The following is a 9,829-nucleotide window of genomic DNA, read 5'->3' on the forward strand; positions in this document are numbered from 1 at the left end:
TGTAACTCAAGCGGTAGAGTGCTCGCCTTGAGCTGAAGAGCTGAGGGACAGCGCCCAGGCCCAGAGTTCAAGCCCCACGACCGACAAAAAAAAAAAAAAAAAAAAAGCTGGGCATCAAGGACTCACTCCTGTCGTCCTAGCTAGTAGGAGGGATCATGGTCCAATCCAGTTCTTAAGATTCCATCTCAAAGCCGGGGGCCAGTGGCTCCTGATTAGCCTGTAATCTCAGGAGGCTGAGATCTGAGGATCGAGATTCAAAGCCAGCCCAGCAGGAAAGTTTGTAAGACTCTAATCTTCAAAAAACCACCAAAAATCTGGAAGTAGCACTGTGGCTCAAGTGGTAGAGCTCTAGCCTTGAGCTGAAGGGCTGAGGATCAGCACCCAGGCCCAGAGTTCAAGCTCCACAACCAACAACAACAACAAAAAGATTCTATCTCAACAGAAAAAGCTGGATGTGGTGGCATGTTGACTGTTATATCAACTAAAGTGGAATCATAGATAGGGGGATCACAATCCAGGCTAATCTGGGTTAAAAAAGAAGAGGAGGAGCAAGAGGAGAAGGAGGAGAAGGAGGTGGAAGAGGTGGAGGAGGAGGAGGAAGAGGAGGTAGAGGAAAAAGATGAAGAAGAGGAGAAAGATGAAGAAGAAAAGGAAAAGGAAGAGGAGGAAGAAATCAAATCAAATCAAAACAAAAGAGCAGAGCAAAAAGGGCTGAAGGCATGGCTCAGGTGGTAAAGCTCCTACCTAGCAAGCATGAAGTCCTGAGTTCAAATTCTAGTAGCACCAAAAAGCAACATAAGAAGAAATGCTGCCCAGGATTAGCATAGCTGGGTGCTGGCCCCTCTCATAATGGGACCTTTCTGGGGAGCAGTTGGCTGCATAGACAGGAGCAATGGGACCCACAGACTTGAGTTTGGAAGCAAGCTCTGAGTACACACACACACACACACACACACACACACACACGCACACACACACATACACATTATGAGAGAGGGGTCTCATTGTCTAAGCTGGCCTTAAACTCCTGGGCACAAGCAATCCTTTTACCTCAGCTTTCTGAGTAGCTTGGATTATAGGCATGTACTACAACACCCAGCTCTCCTTCCTATCAACCGTATCCTTTGGCAACTCGCCAAATCCTCCAGAGCTTCACAAAAATTGGGTTAATTGACCTTCCCCCAATGGCCTCTGTAAAGGATCAGAGACAGCAGGTGGCAATGTCTGGGATAGAGACCGTGGCTCTAACAAGACCAGCTGATCCTTTGCATTGCTGGTCGGATGACTCTGTATCTGCCCTTTGAGTGTTTCCTAGACCAGGCCAAGAAGCCACCAGTGGTGTAGGGATGAGCCCATGCTTGGAGGACTGGTTTCCCCACCACCACCCCTGACCTTGCAGACGGACATCTGGTTGGTGGTAAGGGTGCCTGTCTTGTCGGAACAGATGACGGAGGTGCAGCCCAGGGTCTCCACAGACGGCAGGCTCCGCACGATGGCGTTCTTCTTCGCCATCCGACGGGTACCCAAGGCCAGGCAGGTGGTGATGACAGCGGGAAGACCTGCAGAGAGGAAAGGCATGCTGAGAAAGGAACATCGCAAGGGGAGAGAGAGGAAGATCGGCTCTGATCAGCTACCTAACAGTCCGTCTTATGCCCTGGGACCTGGAGAAGGTCTTTGAGGGAAAGCCCGTCCTACCTTCTGGAATAGCCGCCACGGCCAGGGCCACAGCAATCTTGAAGTAGTAGATAGCTCCTCGGAACCACGAGCCCCCGTGGACGGGATCGTTGAAGTGGCCGATATTGATGAGCCACACGGCCACACAAATGAGGGAGATGACCTTGGAGAGCTGCTCCCCAAATTCATCGAGCTTCTGCTGCAGAGGGGTCTTGTCCTGCTCGGTGGCAGCCATCTGGTCTCGGATCTTGCCAATCTCAGTGCTTACGCCAGTGGTGGCCACGATGCCCAGGGCCTTGCCGGCTGCGATGTTGGTACCCTGGGGGAGGTACAGGAAGAGGAAGGAATCAGGTGAGGGGGTGGGGACCCTCGTACTGTACCCCTCCTGTGCTGAGGGCCTTTCATGCTACCAAATTCCTCTCCCAAGCCAGGGCCTCTGGCTTGATCGTCTCACAGCTGGCCTTCGACCACTCACCGAGAAGAGCATGTTCTTCTTATCCTGATTGACAGCTCGGGGGTCGGGGACAGGGTCAGTGTGCTTGATGACAGACACTGACTCACCTGTGGAGAAAGGGGCCTTAGAAAACTTCCTGCTCCTAACTCCCTCCCTCCCGTGCAGGATGGGGCCTGCCTAGAAAGGGACCAAACCACCATCCTGGAGGAAGTCCCGCCTCGGGGGGGGGAAGCTGCTCCATCCAGGCAAAGGGGAAGCCATTAGACCTTGGCCCCAGTCCCCTGGAGGTGTGGACGCTGCCCTCTCCATCCCAGTGGAGCCACGGAAGTGGCCATGTTACGGAATAGATGCAAACCTTCCATCTTTTTCCCAGAATCCCATGCTCCTCATTGGAAGAGTTTAGGAGCACTCTGGAGGAAATGAGTGCTTCTCTGGGTTTGTGTGAGCCCGTGTGCCTTTGGAAGCCATGGCCCATGGCTACCTCTTCTCCCATGTCTCCTAGTAAGGTCAGCTGCCGCTGACATTGCTGCTACTACAGAATCGTGAGTGGGTTGTTGCTCTTTATCTCCCTAGCATCTCCCCCGTGCCCGGCCACCCGGGTCACCCCCACCGAGTGCTCCCACTTAAGCCAGCAGACCTGTCAGGATGGACTGGTCAACCCGGAGGGTGGTCGATTTGATGGATAAAATGCGGATGTCTGCAGGGACTTTGTCCCCCACTGTGGAGAGAGCAGAGAAGAGGGAGGTCAGTTGGAAATGGTGCTTTTCTTCCTTCCTATAACCTCATCTCTGTCTGACTCCCTCACCTGTCCATCTTCTAGGTCCCAGAGTGTGCGCCCTGGGCTTACACAAGACCCTCAGCATGTGATCCTGACACCTCCACCAGCAACCCCCGCCCCCCACCCCCCAGAAAACCACTCCAACTGTCCTAATGAACTCTTCTCTCCCTACTGGCTTTCAGGATATGAAGGGAGCCTCCCAGAATCCCTGGGTACATAGTCCAGGCTTATTCAACAAACCCTGACCACCAGGGAGGAAAGTAGGGATGATCGAACTAAAAATCGAGAAGGATGGGGAAGGGATGAGAGAGAAGAGAAAAGCAAGAGAGGCAAGAGAAGAACTCAGGCATCAGGACGAGTCAGAGGGAGGCCGTGGCAGGGAGTGGGGAGGTCTGGCAGGACAAAGGTTGGAGTTGAGAAGAAAAACACAAAGGAAAGTGAAGCCAGAGAGGATGGGTAAGGGGGACACAGAGGAAAGGCAGGGACAGAGGTGGTCCCAGAGGAGTGATAAACTCTGGAGGACACCCTGCTACACTCCAGAGGTTTTTGGGGGGGAACCAGGGCCTCTGCCTCACGTTGCTCTGGTCCCACCGGCAACAGAGTCCACCCTCTTTCCTTTCCTGTGTTTCTAAGGTCCCATGCAGAAGAAGCAGAAAGAGGAGGGAGGAGGTAGACCACGGGTCCAGCGGACGCCCTGTCACCCAAGCTCAAGGGGTATTTATAGACATTCACGGCACTGACTCCAAACTGTCCATGAGACAGGGCAGCCCCGCCATGGGGCTCTGGGGTCTTCAGCCCGCCTGCCCTCTTTCTCCTCAGCTTCCCCCAGGGGGCAACATGTGTATGGATAGAGGGAAGGAGGCCTAGAAAGATTGCTCCACCGAGCCAACGGCCTGGAAACACGGGAAGGCCTGCGCAGGGCAAATATAAAAACCGCTGAAGGGGGCAGAATGCTAGTAATCTTAGCCACCCGGCCCCCACCCCTCCCCGGGCCGGCATTAAGTGTCCCTCCGTGGGGGCGGGGCCCTCCTTCAGCTCCCTCCTCCTGGTCCCGTGCTCCCCGAGCGGGGACCTGAGTTTCCCTTACATGGCCGGGGGCTTGAGCTTCAGCCCCCCTCCTCCCTTCTGCCCTCACTCCTTCCCCTTTAGAGGCCTCAAGGGCACTAAGAGGTCAAGACTGAAAGCTGACCAAGCTTGGAGGGGGGGGGGTAGAAGGAGAGGGAAGCCAGGCCCAGAGCGGGTGGAGATGGGGCCGTTGGCAGGGGCTGAGTTCCACCTGTTGCTTGCAAGTGTTAGGGGAGAGGAGGGGGAAAAGGGGGTCTGCCTGCAGCCTCAGGGACAGGACTGGCTGTTCCTGCTGAAACTCTGCAAGGGAGGGGGTGCTGTGGCCCGAATGTCCTCGGGTGACCTCCTGAGGAGTCTGGGAAGGAGACACAGACTCCACCATCCTCTTGGGGCTGAGCAGCCTCTCTCTCTCTTTCTTGGCATCAGACCCAAGGCCTCCCATCCTGAACCACTCAATCCCCATCAACTCACCAGCCACCTCCACGATGTCCCCGGGGACGATGTCCCGAGCCTTGATCCTTTGCACTGACTTGCGGTCAGCTCGGTAGACCTTCCCCATCTCGGGCTCATATTCCTTCAGCGCTTCAATGGCATTCTCTGCATTGCGCTCCTGAGGGGAAGGTGGAGGAAAGCAGTTGGAAGGGGAGGAAGATCAGAGACTGGGAGGGAACTGGCTTGGGTGGACTAGAGGAGTGGGGGGGTGTAGAGACGGAGGCCCTGAGTCTCAGGAGAAATAGGGTTTCATAGAAGAGGGAGACTTAGGCGGCCACAGCATACATGTGTGTGTGCATGTTTGTACACACACACACATGTGTGAAAATGTCACCTATGGCTAAAATCAGATAAGAGGGCTTTGGACAGAGAAGAAAGGAGAGTCAATGAAAATCAGGAAACAAGAGATAAAGGAAGAAGAGAGTGGTATAATCAGAGGAAGAAGGAACTCAAATTAGCCTTTGTTGAGTTTTTACTGTGTGCCAGGCACTGTCCTGTTCCTCTGATTCAACTCACACATCAGGGTTATTAATCCTTTTTTTTTGGAGGGGTAGGGGCTGGTCTTGGCGCTTGGACTCTGGGCCTGAGCACTGTCCCTGAGCTTCTTATTTGCTCAAGGTGAGCACTCTACCGCTTGAGCCACAGAGCCTCTTTCGGCTTTCTTGAATAGTTTCCTGCCCAAGCTTGCCTTTGAACTGTGATCCTTAGATCTCAGCCTCCTGAGTAGCTAGGATTACAGGTGTGGGCCACCATCGCCCGGCTATTAGTCCTATTTTATAGATGAGGAAACTGAGGCTCAGACACATAAAGGAGTTTGCACGGGGTCACACAGCCAGCAAGTAACAGTGGTTCCCAGTCTCCCAGCTTGTGCTAACACTATCACATGACCTAGCCATGTGAGAGGGTCAGAGGAGGGAGAAAGATGATGGAGGAGGAGGAGGGAAAGGAAGAAGAGGAGAAGAAAAAAGAAGAGGGGGATGGGGAAGAGGAGGAAGAGGAGGAGAAGCCTAGAGTTGGGATGGGGGGGGGTATCAGCATCACACCAGGTGGTGGGACAGGAAACATTATCAAAGCTAACCTGCCAAACCCCCACGATGGCATTGGCAATGAGGATCAAGAGGATGACAAAGGGTTCCACAAAGGCAGTAATGGTCTCTTCACCTTCCTCAAACCAAGCCAGCACCTGAGGAGCAGAGCAACAGAGAATAACAGCTCACAAGGACCCGAGTTCCAGATGCGATTGAGCCTGTGAGCAGATAGAGTACACAGCCGGGAGGTGGGGAGCCTGCAGCCCCACATCTGTGCGAAGTTCTGCACACCGCTGGCTCAGAGCACAGGAGCACTACCGCTGGCGTGATTCAGCGCGAACCGGTCAGGCACATGGACAACTTTGGCATTAACTGGGAATGCTTTCAGGTTTCTCTGACTGAACCGGTGGCTTATAAGCAAAGCTCTGGGATACTTAGGCCAACAAGCCCTAGGGCCACATCCATCCCACCCATCACTCAGGAGTCCAAAGCCCATGGTGAAAACTCAGTGGTCCTCATAGGCACCTAGCCCACCCACAGCCCTCCCCCACAGCTCTCCCCCGCTGCCAAGGCTGGGAAGCTCTGATTTCACGAGGGAGCAAGAGCAGGGGATAAGGTTACGGGGCCTCCTGTACACACCCCGCCCCAGCTGTTGTCACTGCCAGGCAACAGCCACAGGCAAATGTCAAGGAGCAAATCTGAGAAGGGAGAAGGGAAGCCCTGCCAATTTGCACTCAGGGGCAGTCAGGGCCTCCGTTAAAGAGACCAAGGGACAGGGAGGCAGTTTTGCCTCCTGTGTCTTATCTTCCATCTGGACTAAAAACTAAGACGTTAAGGAAATTCCAAACTATAGGATGGACTGCTGGGATGGTGAGGGTTGTGGACACTGGACTGAAGGTAGAGTCCAACCCTAGGACAGGAGAGAGGTAGCCAGGGCTGTGAGGAACTAAGGAGGCCCAGAGAGGTTAGGAGTGAGTTAGGCTGGACTGATAACACGCAGGACTCCAAATTACAACCCTGATGGGGGAATGAGGCGCACAGGGATCCTATCTAGTCAGGCTTCAGGGTGCATCTGTAGTCAACTTCGCACCAGGAGTGCTTTCCCCGCTTCTAGGAGCCAGTTTTTTTTTTTTCCTCAACCAATCAGCATCAGAGACCAGGGAGGGCGGGCCAAAGATGCCAGAATGCTGGGGATTGGTGGCATGGAGAGGTACACGGCATGCTGGGAGTTGTAGTGCCCAGAATGTTGCAGCCTGTGAGTCCCAGCTGGAGCCAGGCACTTGGGTGGGTAACCCGAGCCCTCGAAGCCCTTAAAGCTGTGAGGGTGGCTTAGTTTCAGTGTTTTGGCTGAGAACACCCCTTAAGCTTAAAATAAAGCCTGTCCACAGGGTGTGGGGGAGGACTGGAATCAGCACCCCACCTCCCCCAGCCCAGGTCGGGAAATTGGGGGTGCTGAGGGCCTGGACTAGGGGGGGTCTGGGATGGTGATGGCTGTGAGCAGAGCTCTGATCCCCCCCATATACCCCAGCCAGCCCCCTCCCAGGCTCCCCCCACACTTACGAAGGAAATGCAAGCAGCCAGTAGAAGAATCCGCACCAGGAGGTCTTCAAACTGCTCTACCACCAGCTCCCACAGCGACTTCCCTGGGGGAGAGGCAAGGAGAGGGAACCCCAGGGTTGAGATCTGAGGGGCCAGGGGTTAGAGTGCCCTGAATCCCTAGGGTGGTAAGGACAGGCTAGCTCAACGCCAAAGAGCTGCAAGAACAAGAGTCTTTAAACAAGGCATCCAAGAACAAGTGTCTTTAGAGAACAGAGCAGCAGCTGTTCAAGGGTGGGACACTTCAAGGAGAAAGGGCCTGGAGACTACAGCCTCCCCCCCAAAACTCTAGTCCTTGGGGGGAAAAACATTGCCTTTTTTTCTTCTTCTTCTTCCTCCTCAGAGCTAAGGACCAAACTCAGGGCATTGCAAATGCACTTGTACTGACTTAAATCCCTACCCCCAAGACGTAGCCTTTAATGAAGAGGGGGGTAGGACCTATAACCAGAGGGCAGGTAAGGGAGTGGCACAGATAGAGGGGAGGGTTTGTGGGAGCGTTTCCAGGAACTTACCTTCCTCGGCAGGGAGCTCTACACAGAGAAAAAAAAGAAGAAAAAGTACTTATTCATTTGGGGCTCAGCTTTATGACCCTCTGGTACCCAGGACTCTGGTGAAGGTGAGAGAATCAGGCCACCATCAAAAGGGCACCCGAAGTTCATCAAGGTCATCCCGTAAAACCTCCCCCCAACTCCAGAGCTCAGGAGCCCGTTTTCTCGGAATCTTTGCCTGGCCACGTGAGACCGTGACCCAGCTCTCCCCAGGGACACCCTTCGGGGACAGTTCCCTTCTGTGTGTGCGGGAGGTGGGTGCAGGAGGGTATTACCAGCTTATCCCCCAAAGGGACACTTACCATTGGGGCCGTATTTCTCCAGATGTCGCTTCACTTGATCCGGGGTGAGGCCTGTGGTCTCACTCACCCCAAAATAGGCCAAACATTCCTCTGTGCTCTTGGAGTGTGCAGCCTCCATTGTGCACCCTTCTTGGGGGGCCCAGGGGGCGATGTGTTCCTTCCGGGGGGGCGCTCTCAATTACGGGGGGGCCTTCCTCAACGTATCCACCTGCCTGTCTGGGTTTCTTCCTGTTTATCACCTGCCCCCCCCCTCAGCCTTTTCTTCCCTCCACGAAGCTCTGACCCCTCGTCCCACTTCTAGCAGCCGGCCACCCCCCCAGCCCCCAGCTGGTCCTTATGAGGGAGTAGGGGGGGCAGGTTCCCCCCTCCCTCAGGTCAGGGATTGGCTGGCTAGGACCCCAGCAGGAGGGGTCAGAAGAGAAAGATATTTCTGCTGACAGAGGGGGAACAGTGGGGCTGCAGCCTGAGATGTCACTCATGAGGCACACGGGGGGGGGGGGGGCAGGGAGAGACTGCTTTCTGTCATCTGCTACTGATGCCTCCCCCCGTTGCCTCGGTTTCCCCAGTTGCCTGGCGTTTCTGGTTACGCGCATGCGCACGCCCCCATGCGTGCGTCTCCTGAGTCCTCACACACCCTCGGGGCCTCACCTTCCTCTCCTCATCCTTTTCCATCTGTCCATCCTCTTGCTCCTTCCCTTTGTCTGGCTCCTCCTTCACCTAGTTTGTTGAAAGAGCAGCAGAGATACCCCCCAAGGCTTTGGGGGACCAAAGGGAGGGCATCTTTTGGGGGGTCAGGGGAAGTGATTCTAGAAGGATAAGAGGAAGTAGGGAGGGGAGAGGGTCAGGGAACAGGACAGAAGATGGTAACCCTACCCTAGGGAGGGGTTGTCGCAGCCATCAACAAGGGATTTAGTGTCCAGGGCCTGGTGAGCAAAGCCAGGACTGCCTGTCTCTCCCCTAAATTCCCCCCCTCCCCGGCGCTTTAGCTTAGCCTCTGGGAACATGGCCTTCAAGGCCCCCCCCCCACCCTTGACAGGGAATCCCCCCCCCCCAAACAAAACGGGACACGCAGGCAGCTAGGTAACCCAAGAGGCTCCAGAATGTGCTGATGGCAAAGCAGGATAACCATCTCAGGATGGGGTGGGGTCACCCCAAGTCACCATAAAGGGTCACCTCGGTTTCACACAGCACATCCTTTAACCCAAGGGGCTTGGAGGCCTGACTCCACAGGAGTGTGGTCTTCAGGCTGCTGCAACCCCGAAGCATCTGCCAGCCCAGAAAGGAGTAAGAATGGGGCCCTGCCCCCTGGGATGCAGGACAGGGTATACCTGGGGAATCTGGGGCAAAGGAGAGGCTCCAGAGGGAGCGAATGGGGAGGACCCAAGTTTGGAGGCCAGGTAGAGGGAAATGAGGACAAAAGGAAGCTAGAGTTCAAGGAGCAGAAAGGCTGGGCTGCCTGGGTCAGAGGGAAGCCAGGGGAGCTGGGGGGGAAAAGAAACAGCAGGGAACTGACTGGCCACAGCCAGGTGGGCGGGACCCCGGGCTGGGTGCAAAGCCACAAGTTGCTGCTAAGCGGCTGGCCCTGGTGTCAGCTTCCTCAGAGAAGCAGCTGCTCTGAGCCGCCCTTCCCCACCCTGCTCCAGCGTGGGGGCATCTTGCTTTCCACCAGGGCAGCTGCTGGAGGAGCAGAAGGGTACATGGGGATGGGTTACAGGCAGGGAAGGAGAGGCAGAGGAGAAAAGTTCTGTGAGGTAGAGGTCAAAAGGTCTGTGAGGTCAAGCAAGCCTCCTCTCTCTCGGCCTCCATCCAGACCTTGTTTCCTGCAGGGACCCTGCTGTGTGCTTTGCACTCTAGGGCTTCAGATCCTAGGCAGAGGCAGGGGACGGGGGGGG

The 9,829-nt window shown here is 55.3% G+C and overlaps 1 protein-coding gene across 3 annotated transcripts in view; it reads right to left on the reverse strand.

Moving 5' to 3' along the window:
• Atp2a1 (ATPase, Ca++ transporting, cardiac muscle, fast twitch 1) overlaps positions 1-8,247 on the reverse strand; it is a 16,559-nt gene extending 8,312 nt beyond the window's left edge. For all 3 annotated transcript variants that reach the window (XM_013011323.1, XM_013011324.1, XM_013011321.1), the window contains exons 1-9: positions 7,938-8,247; positions 7,600-7,617; positions 7,052-7,134; positions 5,542-5,646; positions 4,443-4,581; positions 2,766-2,846; positions 2,150-2,235; positions 1,696-1,993; positions 1,393-1,559 (exon numbers count right to left, since the gene is read on the reverse strand). In XM_013011323.1, the coding sequence (XP_012866777.1) occupies positions 1,393-1,559; positions 1,696-1,993; positions 2,150-2,235; positions 2,766-2,846; positions 4,443-4,581; positions 5,542-5,646; positions 7,052-7,134; positions 7,600-7,617; positions 7,938-8,055 (1,095 nt within the window). In that variant the 5' untranslated portion in view covers positions 8,056-8,247. The remainder of the gene's footprint in view (positions 1-1,392; positions 1,560-1,695; positions 1,994-2,149; positions 2,236-2,765; positions 2,847-4,442; positions 4,582-5,541; positions 5,647-7,051; positions 7,135-7,599; positions 7,618-7,937) is intronic.
• Positions 8,248-9,829: the final 1,582 nt, after the last annotated feature.

The sequence above is a fragment of the Dipodomys ordii genome, unplaced genomic scaffold (genome assembly GCF_000151885.1).
Source record: "Dipodomys ordii isolate 6190 unplaced genomic scaffold, Dord_2.0 Scaffold14, whole genome shotgun sequence".
Classification (NCBI taxonomy): Eukaryota; Metazoa; Chordata; class Mammalia; order Rodentia; family Heteromyidae; genus Dipodomys; species Dipodomys ordii.